At 38.6% G+C, this 18,035-nt stretch overlaps 1 protein-coding gene across 1 annotated transcript in view; it reads left to right on the forward strand.

Moving 5' to 3' along the window:
• Positions 1–18,035, forward strand: part of cntfr (ciliary neurotrophic factor receptor) — a 164,873-nt gene that overhangs the window by 138,292 nt on the left and 8,546 nt on the right. The window contains exon 7 of the mRNA XM_083567995.1: positions 17,120–17,309. Coding sequence (XP_083424121.1) covers positions 17,120–17,309 — 190 coding nt within the window. The remainder of the gene's footprint in view (positions 1–17,119; positions 17,310–18,035) is intronic.

The raw sequence follows: 18,035 nt of genomic DNA on the forward strand, positions 1-18,035 counted from the left end.
TGAGGATTGGGCAGCAGTCGAAGGCGGGGGCCTGCTTAGACTGCTGCCCCCGCGACCCAAATTACGGATAAGCGGGAGAAAATGAATGAATATTAGGTTTTAGTCAAGAAACATTTAGATTGTCCCAATATTTCATTACAATCCTTTTGTTATTTATTTGTTTGTTTGCTTGTTTTTATTTAATTTTTTGCCTGTCTGTGTGTCTATCTATCTAGCTAGCTATCCTCATATTAATTGTTTTGGTTGTTTGTATCCTAATTTATTTAATTAACTATTTAAATAGATAAGAAGGTAGATAGACACATATCCAGGAATGCATTCGCGGTCTAGATATCAATGCAAAATATTTTTCAAATACTTTGCAATGGTCGTCTAGAACAACTCATGTCAACCTGCCAGTCGAGAATCATTAGTAGACAAAAAACTGCCAACGATTAACATCACAGCTACAAAAAAAAAAAAAAAACCCTAAAGGTTTCTATGTTTCATTGACATTTATTCTTACAAGTTATACAAATTCGTAGTTTTGCATAAATTCCTATTTTCTTCGACTATTGGATTATTGCGTATGCAAAACCCTACATTACTCAGGGGCCACAAAAATGTACTGGTGATTATGTAGTTATGTAGGTGATGATTGTGCAGCTTTTCACACTCATCTGCGGTCCACATTGTGTAAAGATATGAACAGGTTTTGAGCCTCGTATTACATATTTAATTATTCAGGATTATTCAATGTGTAAAATGAATTATTCAGCGAGGGCAGTTCAATTAATTAGAAACGTGTGTGGTTACGACAGGAATAAATGTAAATCGGTGATGTTCTGCTGTTTTACACTCGCAGAACTTTGTAAGACAATCAGACTTTAGAGCAGATAAAAAACAAAAGAAATCAGTTCTAATTATAAAATGCCAGCCTCTGTAGTGACTACATCGTGTAGGAATGTGTTCTGTGATTTATCCCTGAGCTGATTTCTTTGTCCCCTGCTGTAGCGCTCAGACCATCAGTGATCTGTAACAGAGAACAGTATAACTACCTCATGTATTCTGCGCATTGGCATTTATGGAATGGTTGAGTAGTGTGAATTTTGCGGTATTGTTGAGAAAAATGGCTGCAGTGGGAAATTCAATAGATCCCTGTTCAGGCTTGATTGCCATTGATTGGCTAGAGACAGGAATGAGGAGAAATCTGCTGCCAGACAAGAAAGAGCTTCGACATGCTCCAACATGTCGCGTGAGGCTTTTTGAAGAACCTCAAAAAAGTTCACTGGCTGACCGCTGCATGAGCTTTGTGCGCTTGAGTGGAAATGTGCTGAAAGACTTATTTCCATATCGACAGCTTAAATGGTGGAGTTGTTGTTTTTTTTGGGGGCTTGGCCCTCTGTTAACGTCTAGATGACAAAACTGTAAACCGCGAGGACTGTTTGCGGCGTTTGAGTTATTTTGCTGAAAAACTGTGCTACGCGTTACCTTTTGTCCTCGAGAGAAAAGGAGAAGTGAGTGATAGATTGAGGGTGTTGAGAGAGAATAGAGGGAAAAAAAGGCCCTCAGACCGGCTGTGAAATGGCCACATGTGTTTCACGCTTTGCTTTTTTGCTCCAATAAAAGCAGCAGGCCAGAGGACAAACGCAGCGAGGAGAGATGGGAGGAGGGCGTGAAAACTAACGTCGCAGGCCGTTTTTCCACTCAGATGCATTTTCATTTGAGAACCCATGCCTTTAAAGTCGCTCTTAACGAGCGGAACGATCTCGCCCCGGTGGATGATTGTGGGAATTGCAGGTGTAGCAAAGCAGATTCTGCCTTGAAGGGTACAAGCCTTTTCAGTTCAGCTCCTACACGTGTTTTCTCTTATATATAGCAGGCCACTCAGGATCTTCCATGTAAAGCAGAGCTGGCTTTGACACGGCAGCATAGTCATGCTGGAACAGGTTTGAGTCCCCTAGTTCTAGTGAAGGGAAAATGTCCTGCTACAGCTTCCAAAGTACGTCCTGTACAATTGTGTGGCTCCAACTTTGCGCTTACAGTTTGGAGAAGAACCACATGTGGCTGGAAGGAGGTGGCAGCTCATTGGATAAGGCTCTGGGTTACTGATTGGAAGGTTTGGGGTTAAAGACCCCTGGTATAACCTGCCACCATTGGGGCCCCTGAGCAAGGAGCAGTGTTCCTTAGGCGCTGTATTATGTCTGACCCCAGCTTCCTAACATTGCTAGGATATGTGAAGAAGTACATGTGACAAGTATAAAACATCTTTACTTTTATATATTGATTGAAGATTTAAAAAAAGACGATTAAATAAATGTTAGTAAACAAACAATCTAGTTGAAAATGGTTAACTGAAGCCAGTGCAAAATAAAAGATAACAGCCTCAAATTTATACTAACAATTAATCAGAAAAGTACCTGATGTTCCTTCTCACTCGCTAGTTGCTTATGTGGACATTTATGAGAAAGGAATTTCAGCCGAATGCCTCTGCTGTAACACAATCAGTCGAATACCGAGGTGGAATCCCTCCGGTGTTCTGATTTTAGGCTTGTCCTCACTGATTAGGCTTCCAGATGATTCCGTAGTGAGATGTGTGTCTAATCGGATGGATGGAACTGAAGATCTTGTAATTCATCACTACATCTGGGGTTTATGATGTTTTATAAACATCCCCTTTAGGTTGTATAAGTGTTGTAGTCGTAAAACACTTGTGAATGATGAGCTGTCGCTATATTTGTTCAAATAACTCGTAAAAATGTTATGCAATAGCGGTATATTTATGTTGCTGTGGTTTTTTTTTGCACCTAGCAAAGAATGCAGACACAGAGGCTCGGATATCAATACACTGACAAAAAAAAACGTATTGACTATACGACCATGTTTCATAGTTAGCGTTAGCTATCAGACAGCTCGCAGCCATGATATCACGTTTCAGTCCCCATCCATTTTGGCACCGAATGCAGTGATTCATAATACAGTGGGCATTAGGAATTGGGCGGTTTTGTGTGTGTGTGTGTGTGTGTGTGTGTGTGTGTGTGTGAGGAAAGCATGGGTTTTGTCTTTATATGTATGTGTGTATTCAGGGTATAAGTGATACTCATATGTTTCTTTCTTTCATTCTCTGATTATGTATTACACAGCAGCTAGTTCCAAAAGCCTGCCATTTAATTCATATAAGGCAATAACTGGTAGAAGGGAATATTATCACAAAGCGAGTTCTCTTCCATATCAATCCCTGTGGCCATGGGTAGTATTTCTCTCCTCATTTATCGATCTCATCAGAATGCAAAGCCTGTGGCTCCAGGGTGTGTTCCCTTTGCCTTCTCATTCTAACACACACACCTAAGATTTGCAGACACACAGAGACGGGTTTTTTGTGGGGGACTAATTAGTTCGTTGCGCAGAACTGCTCCGAAGCAGTGGCTCATGCTTAATGGGGGCCGCATCAAAAGCGATCCTGTATTCGCCTTTTTCTCCCACACTCGAGTCATCATCTCTGCACGCCTTCACACCATGAAAGAAATCAAGGGTCATCGGGAGTCGCTTTCATCTGTGTGGCCTTTTCTTGCATTTCAATTTTGTTCCTGAGCACTTTTTTTTTCTTCTTCTTCCCCCCTCTGTTGTTGTTCCGTTCTCTTCTCCCCAGTCGTGTTGCATGGCCCATCTCCTCCTCTGTCTCCATTGCTCTGGTTTTAATGGGCTTTTGTGCTTCTGCCAAAAGTCACTCTCCTCCTCCAGCCAGCACTTAGATTAATCAATAGTCCCCAGCATTGCAGTACCATTAGCATGGCAAAGGAAATTAGAGGCAAAAAAAGGGGCCAGTCTGCTCTGACATCAAGCTCATGAAAGCCGACTCCTTCACCGCACCCTCCCTTTCCTTCCCCGTCTTTCTCCTCCCCCCCTTCCTCTGTTACACCGATAAAAAATACAAGTGCATTTATCTTTTATTTTTCATATTTGTTGTCCAGCAACAATTTCTCAGCCTAGCGAATTCCGTCACGGCTGTAATCAACAAGGGGCACTTTTTAATGCTGGCCCTGGCAAGTGGTTATTATTCGTCATTATCCATCATCACGCTGATCAGTCCTTCTGTCTCATGCGTACGCTGACACTCGAACCTTTTCAACATCTTGTTATGTAGTCGAAAAGCCTTCAGTCTGCTGAGAACAAACCTCTGTTTTGCGGCTGTGAAAATGCAGGCAATACGCTGCCGCCTTTTTGCTCAGTTCTTCACCAGAACACTCCTCCTACCATTTCAATGAACTAAATTGGTTTAAAAAAAAGCATGGGTTTGATTACTCCTTTGTAAAGTATCAGGATTTTATCCTACCTTGTCTTGTTGATGAAGCATAAATAATACAGCCCTGGCAACCTGGGGTAATGATATATATATATATATATATATATATATATATATATATATATATATATATATATATATATATATATATATATATATATATATATATATATGTGTATATACCGTATTTTCTTTCACCCCACGGCTTGAACAACGAAGTGGCTAATTTATTATTTATTTATTATTTCCTGGGTTTTCCCGGTTTCACAAACTTCAAGCCAAAACACTGAACCCCATAACATTAGACCAATGAAATTTCCGAAACAGAAACGAAAAAACACACCTCACCTGTGTTCTGAGCTGCACGGCATCGGGAGAAAAAACTTCCATTGGGTGATTTTTAAACGCACGACGATGCCAAAAGATAAACTCCAGAGAGAAATAGTTGTGAAAGGAAGAAGGAAGACAGTGAACAATGACTTTCTTGGTTGGCTACTGTTTAGATACAAGCCGTTGTAACGCGTTGAGTCAGGGTGAAGGTATAGCTCACTTCTGGCATGCTATTCCCAAAATACCGCTATGCTCCTAAAGGAAGCGCAACATATTTTACCCGTTACCCGTACACCCATGTTAACCGTGTGTAACATGTCTTTCTTTAAAGCCTGTGTAAAGTACTTAAATGGAAACTTCAGTGCAACTGGAGCTAAATTCCTTTGACTTCCGCTTCCTGTAACTTAATTGCCATTTTCCTTAGCATACATTTATTCAAGTTCTGAGTGCTGAACAAACGCAGGATATTTAAGATTTAGATCTTTATAAATGATTCACTCATTAATCTTTTAATGTAGAAAATAGAGCAAATTAAATTTCTACAAACTAAGAAAAGTGTTGTAATGACGCACTGCATTGTTTCTACTTTGATTTATATTGCGAAGATTGGAAAAGGATTCAATGGGGATTGTGGAATGAAAGATTTCTGTACAGAAATGTGTACGAATGGGCAAGAAAAAAAGAAAATAAATATCGCCGTTTTCAAATGGCCAATTTGTCAGGATTAGATTCTTTAATTGGATTTTTGAGACGTAGTCAGGCTGTAACACTCGCTGACACTTAGCAACTTGAGTTAAAGATATTAGATGTACAATGGAAATGGGAAAACCTATTTGCATTATGGAACTGATAGCAAAATCTAAATGTGTTTTGATCCTACATTGGACACAACAATTTCATTTTATCAACTTACTATCACCAGGGTTTTTCAAGTCAAGATTGTTTGCCTCTCAAGGTCATTTTCTATGAGATTACATCATGATTCATGGGGTCCTTTTTCTTTCGCCAAACTCTATAACCATGAACCACTCCATCACAAGCTCCATCAAGTGCCATTCTGATCACTAAACTCAGAACTTTTCCAGGATTTTCTAAAATAGATTCATGTATGCCATTAAGATGAATGGAAAATGCAGTACTACTGGAGCTGAATTCCTTTAACTTCCACTTCCTGTTAATTAATTGCCGTTTTCTGTACAATTATTTTTAATCTATGTTCTGAATGCTGATCAAATGCAGGATTTTTCAGATTTCAACATAATCAAACATGTAGTACAAGTCAATGGTCCAAACTAATTATTAATTTATCATTAAATTAATATGATAAATTAATCATATTATTATTAAGGTAATTGCAAGGTACAAAAATGGTCGAAAGTACACACAAAAAAAACAAAAAACATAAAAGCAGAATAAAATGCGGAAAAATAAAAACTTTTTCATGCTGAATCTTTGATTAAAAAAATGTAATCATGAATAGAACCCTGATACATAAACGTGATCTTAATGAATGTGAAACAAATATGGGCTTCAATTTCCTACTACTGCTTTGATGTTTTTTTATCTTCCTACTTTTTGCTTCTGTCTGCACTTATGATGTCATAAATTAAATAAATTTAGATTGTCTGGATTGTATAAAAGTAAGCATTCGGATATCTTTTTTATATCCTTCAGTAGATCCAGGAAAGGTTTGTTATTTCTTTGTCTTCTTTTCCCACTGGTTCTTAACTTGACTGCTCACCGCAAACTGCTTGGGAATTTCAGCCTGCTTACCTTAAGACTTAATAAAGTGAAAGTGATGACTGCTTTAGGTCATTAGACATGCTAACGAGGCACATTGAAATCAATGAACTACACAGCGATCCCAAGGTCTGACTAATTATTAATAACAGTTCACTTTAGACTTGTAATGCCATTGATAATATACCATGAAAAAACACTCCTGGATTAAAATCAATGGGCCAAGCAGAAATATTAAGCTGTTAATCTTTTTAACAGCATCTCATCCTCATTGGCCAGAAAATGAGCATGAATTAAACAAATGCACTCCTGAGACCTCATGTGGCAGTGGGGGAAAAACTTGAAACAGAGAGAGAGAGATTCTGTTCAAATTCACAGGAAATAGTAAAATCATAATCGAGTTCGTCCAGACGCATGTCTTTGTGCAAAAAAATGATCATTTCCAAAATTATCTTCTGCAATGTTTTTTTATTTAATTCTTAAGAGATTATTTAGTATCTGCCACATCCACTGCCTTCTATCAAGAGCCTGATAAGAAGCTTATAATTGTAACCAGCTTGATATAGTAAAGAATGATTTATGCGTTTTGTTTATTTCCTATTTATTTTAAAAAATTAGTTCTAGGACATTTAGGAGAAAATGTGATAGGGGAGCGATCGAGATGGTTCGTTCATGTGTGGAGAAGGGACATGACTGAAACCTTCTCTGTAGAATGCTGAGGATAAAACCGCCATCCAGGAGGAAAAGAGGAAGGCGTGCAGGTTGTTGGATTGAAAGAGGTAGATGTAGAGGACAGAGTGGTATGAAGACGGATGATCTGCTGTGGTGATCAGAGAGCAGAAAAAAAAAAAAAAAAAACATTAGCCAAACCCAAAATGCAAATATTAAGATTTGAACACTAATCAGAAAATTAGCCAGAATGAAAAACATGAGCTCCTGAAACCACCGTTTGCTCGTAATTTTTTTGCCATAAACTCTTTAAAAGGAAAAGGCTATACATATGAAAATTCACTTATGTAGCCATCTTGTACACAAAGTTATAATAATGATAAATTTTGGATAATTCCTGTTTATTTCCTGACCAAAGTTTTGTTCAAGATTAAAATTTTTCCATTTTGCGATTGGCCAGAGGTGAACAATGCAGTTTCTAAATTACTATAAAATTAAAATAGTGGTACCTTTTCAATAACTTCTATTGTGCTCAATTTCTACAGACCTGCAGACGGTTTAAAAACGGCTAATGTATTGATTTTATTTCGAGTAAAGTGCAAACAGCTGTGTGAAGGCCACGACAGGTTGGTTGTCATTCATATTTAAATCAATAAGAAATAAAGCATCTGAGCTCAAGGTCTTGGAGGAAAAGGCCTCCTGTCAATAAGCTATAAGTCTCATGCGTACAATAGATTCCACTGGGGATTCAGGGCACTTGATGATCTATTACCCTATTGGTTAAGATATTTATACCTCCTGAAGATCACAATATGCGTTTGGAAATCACCATCAGAGACTCGATTGTTTTGTTTGGTATTGGTTTGGAGGACTTTCGGTTTGAGTTTACAAAAAGTCTGCGAAATGGTGCAAACTGTCGCATCTGTACTGAAGATTTAGCAATTCAGAAAAAAATGTTAGAAATATAATTTGATTCTTATTAAAGATTTTTTTGAGAGGAGTCTCCAGTTTCAGCAGAAAAAAGAGGACATTTGAGTTTATTTTTTGGGTGTTGATTATTTTTCACTTACTGCAAGGCCCAAAGTGGTGTTTTCCAAAATTAGTTGATACTTAATCCTTTTTAATGCAATAGAACATGTTTTAAGGACATTGGGCTGTGATGAGGTTGTTCTAATGACGTTGAAGAACTGTAAATGTAAAAATGCACCAGCTTTGGGTTCCCCGTCCCGTCATACCGCCGGGGAAATCCTCAACGGTATCGGCAACATAAAAGTGTTCTTCTGCATTACGGCTTGCAGCAAACCTGAACAAGAGCATCTATCATTGTGTAGACTCTTCACTCGGTGTGTTTGTGAGACAGGAAAGTGCTGTGAGCATGAGAGAGCATGAGAGTCTGGTTCACTTCCTTTGTGTACTCTCAGCCTAAAAGCGAAACACGTTGCGATTCATAATTAAAGAAAACTCTTCGTTCGGATGCCATGAAATCAAAGTAAAACAGGAACCAATTAATAAACTCTGTCATTCGATAACGCTTCGAGTTTTAGGAGTTGCGTGGTCATTTTTTCCCCCCTTGTGATAATTGGAAAGGTGTTTCCACTTGCTTTGATATTAATTGTGCCGTCGTCAGCTTGGCATCAAAGGCACGCTAGCCGGATGGACCATTATCCATTAAACCTGTTGGCGTGTTGCAGTAAGCCAATGGATAGGGGTTCAGGGAATTGCTCTCATTAGCTTGAGTGACAGCCCCGGCTTCGCCTGACCAATTTCATCCCATCACTGGAAAGTCAGATGTGAATGTTGGAAGTGGCACATAATTGCTTTTTATTTCCATGACAACAGACATCCTCTCGGTTCGGCCGCCGGTCGTATTTACATTTTTACGACTCGAAAGCCAGGGAAGCGCTATGGAAAGCTTAGACATCATTTTACCTATGTTTCTCTCGGTTCATGTTCAGGAGAGTAAACCAATTAAACATTGTCATGCACGGCCAGCGTGTCAAAACCTCTCCGTCTCTAAGGGGAAATAAAGAAGCAACACACAAAGGTTATCGCGAAAAGTTTGCGGAAACTTGTCTTTTTTTTTTTTTGCCTTCCATAATCTACTAGGCTTTTATTACTTAGGAAAATCATTAAAAAAAAATTCCCCCGCACCTACTCATGCTGAGGGTTTATATTGAATCCGCCTTGGATACACAAGCGAAACGCAAGAAGCTGAAGAATTTCACTCCCGGTTAAAAGAATTCGGGTTCCACAAAGCCTTCATTTCCATACGAAAGCCCGAAGTCAGGACAGGGTGTTGGAGTTAAATTGAACAGGATAGGGATGGGAGACGGGGGTCACTGGCCTTTCCCTTATGTAATCTCCAAAGCATGTACAAATCTCTCTTTTCTCAGCGGTTCCTTCTCACTGTATGGGTTAAGCCTTTTTTTTTTTCAGCGGCCATCTCAGATTAAAACGGAGCCTGTGGATAATAGTGAATGAGGTGCCGAGTGTGACGGCGCGTTCGCAGAGCGTCTGAGAGACGGCATGAATTTAAACAGAGTCCTACGGCTGAATCGGGCGAGGCGTTTGTGTGGAGTTTGGCGTTCGAGTTTACTGCACTCATTAAAAAGTTTACTCATTAAAAAAACAACTTTTGGGCTGTAACCAGCTGTAACCGGAATCAGAATTTTTGCAAGCTCAACAATTTTAGATCTACTACAAATTTAATGTGGCACAAAAATGAAGGTTTATTGGTCTAATTGCTTAATCTGTTCGGTTATTTCTTTCGAACTGTTTAGCTGAATTTAAATATCTCTTAGCTTTTATCGTTTTCATCCTCATTTTCCTAATTTCACGCTACGTGTTACGATTATAAGCTAATGATATAGCGATAAGACAACATTACTGTGGTCAACCAAACATTTCTGATGATCAGCTTTTCCTACTGCAGTTAGCAAGCTGATTTAGCGTCCAGCAGCTTTAAGAGTAGTTTGCATTGTACAAACCTGTTTTTTTCCCCCCTGAATTGTCCAGGAATGTCTTTAGGAATGTGTTTCTATTAAAGACTCTTTAGCTAAAAGCATTTTACGACTTTTGGATTCTTTCAGCAAGTCAGATTTCCCTTTACAACCCATTTCAGATCACCACGGACGGCTATTAGCAGTGCGAATCGTATTAAAAAAATCGCGTACCCGCCAAATTTCGTTCTACGCAAACTACAATAAATCCCCACATCCTAATTCGTGCAGAATAGAATCACTGTTAATTGATATTAACTGCACCGAATACAGTCTCATCGAACCCAAACCCAAATAAACTGTCCCGAGGCTATAACGAAATCCGATTTTATTTTTAGCCAGTAATTTTCTCCTTCTCTTTGTTCGCTGCTCTGCGAAGAATATGAATTATTTATTTATCCAGACTCTATTCTGATATTGTGCATATTTCATAAGCACTCTCGGGCAGAGTTGAATGAAAGGAGATTGGCACGGTGAGCTTCTGATCTGAGTCCAGTACATTCACACTTCGCTCTCAGGCCTTCGGGGAGAAAGAGCATGTGTTTGCTCAGAGATTAGACAGAATAGGTTTTTAAGATCCCTGTGTGCATTAGCAGGTCCATTGTGAACCTCGCCTTAACAGTTGGTGCTGCCTTTTTGTTTCACTCTGTTCCCATTCTTTACATTTGTCCAGTGGTTAGGGTGAGTGTGGAGTTGGTTTGCTTGTTTTATTTTTTTATTTTTTATTCCTTTACAGCCGGTTTCAAGAATTTTTACGGCTAAGTGAAGGGCCTTGTGGGTGTTTTATGTTATGATGTGAATTATTTGGATCATCTCTCTCCCATCTGTCCTCATTAAGCGTAGGATGCACCTCCTTCTATTTTTATTTTTATTTTTGGCACGAGACCTATTTATCCTGATGCAAATTCCAGGTTAATGCACACACACTTGGCGAAGCTGCAGAAGTCTGTTTCTCGGCGGTTACGTGTTTGTTTGTTTGCAGTCGCGCAGCAGGAGATGAAGGCGTTTACAAGGCTAAAAAAAATCCACCCAAATTAGCTGGCAGTGGTCTGTGGTTATGAATGTAAACAGTCTAAGTAACCGGCTCGATTGCCAGTGGACGGAGCAATGATTACCGCATACCTTTAATGAAATTAGCCTTACAGATGTGACGCTCGAGTGTCCTGATAAAGACACACATTTCCTTTCTGCGTTCTAAGCCTGCTTTATAGGATACGTTCTGAATTAGAGAAGAATTTCTGTCCCATCAGAGCCCTGCTGCAGGCACGATGCAGACCAGGCTGACAGAGCGGTTATCAACTTTAACAATAGTTTGATTAGTCATGAAATGAAACTCAATAATAGAATGATCAGGAGGTGAGGTGGAGTGATATACGATCTGGAGTCAATTATTTTCCAATCACTGTTTGTTTTATTTGCCAATGATGATCCCTCACCATGCTCCATTTCCAGTTTTTATTCAAGTTTAATACAATTTACCTTGGATTGTTCTTCAAATCGTAAACTCAGGCTGATACCTGACGCAGTTTTCATTTTTATTTTCTTTACAGAACACTTTAACACATGTTTCATTGACATGGAGGATCTTTCCTACAGGTCCATGTGTATGTTCTTGTAATAGAAATGATGAGGGGACCAAAAACTACACTCTAAACTCCTGTAATCGAAAAATGTGTCAACTTTCGGGAGTTTCAATTTTTAAGAAACGTTCTCGTTATTCAAAAAAAAAAAGCTAAATATATTCTCAGAAAAAAAAATACCCTTTTCAATTTCTCTTTTAAATGGCAGAAAACGAGGCTTCCACAAACGTAATGTAATGTACTTCAGGCTGCAGTAAATCACAATGCGGGCGCCAGATAAATGTAACTGCATCACCGCTGCCTGGTGTTTTGCACTTTTAAGTAATGCTTCACGTTTGCATTTTTTTTTGCTCACGCGAACGATTTCATCCTCCACAAAGCTCGTCTGTGCATCAGCGTCCGTGTGTTATCCCTGTTCGGTGAGCTTTTAGTCAATTTTTGTAATCAACTTTTAACTTTTCTTTTTCTTTGTAATGAGAAACATGGCGTTTACACAGCCTGAAGACAAATGCATGTAGCAGTGGCAAACATAAGGCAGCTAATGTAGCATGCCGTATAAATTATTCACAGACTATCACGAACCTGAATGCATCTGTATGTCTTCTGTCTTCTGGGGGATTCACGGAGGTCAAGTCAGCTCAGTACAGGGTTCATAACTGCTCTCCAGTGTCTGTTTCACTGCTCACAGGCATAATCACACTCGATTCCATCCCATTTTTATCCAATTCAACAGGTTTTGTATTGCAAATATTTTCGAACAGAGACTGTGTTTCAGGCGCTTTCGCAAGGCTCATGTAAACTCTTATTTATTATCCGTCTGTCCAGAGTGTGTGTTCTTGTTTGCGTTTTTTAAAGGTTTCAGGGAGGCACTTCCTTGCCTCTCAGTACATCCTATAAAGGTTCTTCATTAAGGTTTATTGTTAAAAAACTATTTCAAAATGAAAATATTTTAACTCAATGGATGAAACTGCAATCTATCTGTTGAACTCTCGATTTATCACCTGCAAGTGTTTTCTCTAATCTGATTCAACTAATCAGCTAATTGAAAGAGTGGAAGCGGGTTGTGTTACAGGCAAAAACACTCAAATGTGCAGGATAGGAGGTGACTCCAGGGCCAGGGTACGCAACCTGTCATTGTTGGTTAATCACAGGAGAAGATATTTAAATTCAATTGTTCGTATAGAGTGGAATTTAATACCAGAAATAATCTCAGATGAAGATATTTAAAAATGCCGAATTCTTTTTTTTTTTTTTTTTTTTTAAAACACAAATCTAAATCTAAAAAATAAATGGTGTTTATAATCATTTAATCAGCTTGATATTTTTCATGAAATGATCAAACATTTCTAAACTAAAAATCATCTTTTATCATGAAATAATAACAAAAAATTAAGCATTCGATTTAATCGCAATTGTTTTTCCTACAACTGAATTTTATGAATTCTTTTGTCGTAAAAGACGAATACACCTTCTGTATAACCTCATAACCTTATTTATTACACTGCTAATTGTAAATAAGCTATCTATGCACTTCTGGTTAGACGCTAACTGCATTTCATTGGCTCTGTACATGTACCCTGCACAATGACAGCAAAGTTGAATCTAATCTAATCTAATCTAATCTAAAAAGTTAGAACTTCCAAAGGAAATCCTTTTGCCACAGACTGCTCCTTTAGATTACAAAAAAAATTTATTGAAAATAAAATATAAATATATTATGATATATATTATATAATATATATTTTATCCTGTATATATTCAAGTTTGCGACCCAGTTAAGGAGTCGTCCAGTTTACAGAATTTAAATGAACATATATATATATATATAATTGATTCATTCCAAACAAGACTGTGGCAGAGACGTTAGACTAAAGAAACATTCCTGTTCCTTCCTGTTTATGTCCTCACTGTAACGTCCAAGTCCTTGTAGACTGACCACAGGCCGTCCTGTAGGCTCTCTGACCTGACCTTGTGCTGAGGTTTATTGTGCTGACCTCAGTACTGATTATGGGGTTGTCTGTATGTACAAGCAACGAAGAAGGACAGTGGGTGGTGGGGGGTTACCATGGTTTAGGTTCAATTCTGCCTTAACTCCTATTTAAATTCCTGGCTCTAAAGCTCCTCGTAAGTGCCCGGTAATTGGGAGATGGTTTGTGGCTAAGACAGGGAAACAGAGCGTAGAAGAGAAACATCCGCTTTAGGTCCGGATCTGAGGGAGGAACTTCATTCTGGGGCGAAATCAGCCTTGTGCCAGTCGACTGCACCCTTCACCGAGTGCCAACTCCCAGCTGCCAAAGTTCACAGCGTTCTTATCAGCCTAATAAAAGGGGTTAAATCAAAGGGGTGACACCAGCCTAGGGGCCTGATATCCTTATCGCTTCAGTGTCTTGCTGTGAAATGTCATTACAGACAGGCTGAGACCTTCGCTGGAGCAACAATCAAACGGTTCTTGCAAAACCGTTGTGTGGAAAGAGTTCTCACACTTTTGTGTGTGTGTGTGTGTGTGTGTGTGGTGAGGGGGGGTTAGAGCGAGTGAAGAACATGCCTTAATCTAAATGAAAGGGATTTGGCCATTGTTTGGTGGGTTTTGAGGAAGCACTGGGGAAATGAGCAACACTCTTTTCCAATTATGAAAGAAAATGTTCAATTAAAATGGAAATGCAAAGACTAAATGATATCAGGTCTGGGTTTGCGACTGTGTTGCTGTCCACGACAGAAAGCCGGCCAGACAATCGTATCAGAAATTCCCATCAGAAGAAGGAAAAAAAAGTGTCTGGTTTTGCACTTTCAGGGCAACGCAATTCGGTGGCACACAAAGGTGTATTTTCTCAAATTCATATTAAAACAAATCCACGCCCACGCAGCGCCCCGAGGCTGGCACACGTATCTCCGATGGAAAAACAGCCGGAATGGGTTCCGTTGCGTCGTGCTGTTTGGAAGCTGTTGGCATCTGGCATCATTGTGGCATTAAGTATTACTGCCGATTGCTTAACCATGGTGGCACTGTTTGTTTCAGCTGTGTTGTGTTTTGCTTGAGAGATGGAATAGAATTAGAATAGAAGCAACGGACACATATAAGGTGCTCTGTTGAACAGGGGAGTTTAGGATGCCCAGATGATTCATGGGCTCCGATTGATCTTTGCTATTACGCTTTCTCCAGGTCTCAGCTGCAGTGCATTAGGTCCATTTCCTTCTTTTTCTGGAGGAAACACTTTGCTTTGCTACAGCTGGTGAATCTCTGCTGTGTATCTTTGAAATCACACACTCACATTAGTAGACACGGTGTAGTGGAGCAAAATAAGAAAACTAGTTCAATATATATGTCTTAATAATCAGTTTTTTTCTAGCGCACTTTTCACAATGCACATTGTCTCGATTTAGCGCCAATGAGCAAGCCTGGGGCAACTGCAAACTACTGACTGTGTATAATGAAAAACCTCTTTAGATAGTATGAGGAAGAACCTTGAGAGGAACCACATTTGGGCGACACCAAGAGTGTGATTATAAATCATACATTTAATTGAATGACCAGGAGGTCTGTATTACACCCACTGTTTATACAAAGGTTTTAAAGGTTTCTTGATGCAAAGTTGAGGTTCAAGATTGCATGTTTTTCCACAAACAGTTTGCAATTTAGAGTTATAATTCACCAAACAAGTGAAAGGTCACTCTGGGAAAACTGGGTATTATAGGAAAGGAAAGAGCAAAAAACAAAGAAAAAAAGGAAAAGGTCATAAAATAATACACATGAACAGTGAAGTTCATGAACATAAAGTTTTTCTCTGATGTTACTCTGAGCATTATTGAGATTTCTTAATGCTCAGAGTAACATCAGAGAAAAACTTTATGCAAACGCAAGCAAGGTGAGAAGAGATATTAAATGCACCAATTAACAGATCAGTAAGGTGGACTAGGATGTGACGTAAACGACAAACAACTTTTACTTGGAAAAGAAGTTCAACCATTTATATATCTTTTTCAGCAAATTCTAAACAGTTCCATACATCAGGATATCTAGGAGACTCACTTAAAACCTCCAACAGCACCAAAACATTGACCTGCATTTCTGTACCTGCATATTTTTACTTTAAACGATGTCTTCAGACGGGGAAACTCACCAAATGAACTAATAACACTCGGAGCCTACGGCACTAGCCAGCTAGCCAGCTATAAACAGCGGAAAAAGGGTGGAGCTGCCTGGAGGCACTGCGGTTATATTTCAGAAAAAAATACACTGTAGACATAAATAAAGCACAAACATTGATGATTTCTGTTGAATCCTATTAAGGTTTTTCAAAGATTTTGTACTACATACTCAAATACAGTGGTTTTTCATGTAATTCGTTATTGTACTTAAGTAGCTTTTTTTTACTTTTCCTGAATTATTTCCATTTGGGGAAACTTTTACTTTCATTTTGTGAATTTCCTTTTAGAAAGAATAAAAACGCAGCATGCAGTAATCCACCAATCAGGATCGAGCGCACGCTTTGTTTTACACGTGTTCTGATCGGCGCTTGGTGTATCTGCTGATCACCAACATACAGTTCAGCATCAGTTCAACAAAACATGTATAGAGCAATAAATGATGAAGAAACTCCAGACTCGAACTCGACACAACACACGTGGGATTATTTACACGATTTTATTAAGTAGTTAAAAAATAAGGTTTTGGGTTCATGATGATTGTAATAGAAATCAATCAGTGTTTGAGTCATTAATATCATTCTATTAATAGATCAGTGTGCTGAGAGTCACATTCGAGTCTTTTCACAAATGAACTGAGTTGATTAAGTAAATAATCTTGTGATTAAAAATGATAAGAACATTAAAGTTATAATAAATCAGTACTTTGGATACTTAAATACATTTGAAGGTAAATACTTTTATACTTTTACTTAAGTGAAAGTTTAAATGTGAAAGTTCGTCCAAAACTGCTCAAATACAAGGTCTAGATCAGATTAGAGATCGGAAATATTATATCTCAAACTATTTTCAGCCAAACCACGTTCAACTGTGGAAAAAAAAAATAATGTAGAAACCCCTTCAGGACTAATTTATTTTAATCTAACAATTCAAACATCAGACTCATTATTTTTACTGAATGTGTGTAAGTTTTTTTTTCTTTATATTGGTGCCCCAGAGCTTTGTTTAATCCTGACCTTCCCATCAATAGAACAGGCCGACGTTGACATTATTTTTAATGAGGTTTGGATTAATCCCATTCGTTTCAATTAACCGGTCAAACAGGCTAATAATTATTATAAGAACAACAATAATGAATGAATTTACGGTTTGAGTTAAGATTTCGGTTTCTATAATAAAAAAAGAAATCACAGACTCTCCTGGGTTTGCTTTTACAGAAACCCTTTTTAAAACCTGATTGCAGTATATTCAATATGTGAGCACGTGAAAATTAGAACGTTCGATTTTTCAAGTGAATTGAAATATGGCAGAGCAGGATATGATTTCTTCCATTGATGATCTTTAAATTGTGTTCCTCATTGTGACTTTGGTAACAGGTGGAACTTTCAGACAGCATCTCTCACACCATCACAGATGCTTATGTGGGGAAGGAGTACATCATCCAGCTGGCTGCTAAAGACATGGAGATCGGCACTTGGAGCGATTGGAGCGTGGCCGTTCACGCGACGCCCTGGACAGAGGATCCCAAACCCATCACCTCCACCACGGAGGCGGACCTGCCCATAGGTGAGCCTCGTCAGTGTTCCTCACTAGCCCAGTTTCTCAACAAATTTTCAGGTCGTGGGGACGATCGGAAGATTTCATCTCATCATTAGACGATTGTGGGGCATTAAACTTTTTATATTCAACATTCCACTGCAACGTCAGACTGCCTCCTGCTGGAACATCGGGTCGGTACACATTAAAGCTATGGATTTTGGACAAACATTTTCAAGGTTGTGCTGTGGAATGAACTAGGTGTATCTCAAGCTTTGACATTCTTGTATTATTTTTAGAATGAGATGTCAATGAAAATTAGTTTCCGGTGAGGATAAAAAAAAAAAAAAAGGAAGCTAATCTAGTTTCTGTGGGGGGTAAAAAAGAAATAACTGGCATCAAACACCCTAAAAAAGTACTAAATTGTACCCTTTTCTTGTATCTTCAGTGAGTAGTTGGAAAGGTAAATCAGAGACATCAAACAGTTGTAATCCCTTTAACAGATATAATCCAGCCCACTAAATAGATTAGCATCTGTTTTTTCAATTAAAATCGCCCTTTGTGCTGGAACTGAATCAAAATATCTAAAAGGATGTGTTTTAAACATCCTAAAAATAGAGCGAGAAACAAAGAGTAGAATTCAGATAAATGCTGATAATGACACCTTTAGGTGGAGTTAAATGTATCTGAGGATTTGTTTTGGTCCAGGAATGTGCTCCATGTTCTAAAATAAGTTTGACACCCCGTACTTTAAAG

The sequence above is a fragment of the Silurus aristotelis genome (assembly GCF_946808225.1).
Source record: "Silurus aristotelis genome assembly, chromosome: 18".
NCBI classification, from domain to species: Eukaryota; Metazoa; Chordata; class Actinopteri; order Siluriformes; family Siluridae; genus Silurus; species Silurus aristotelis.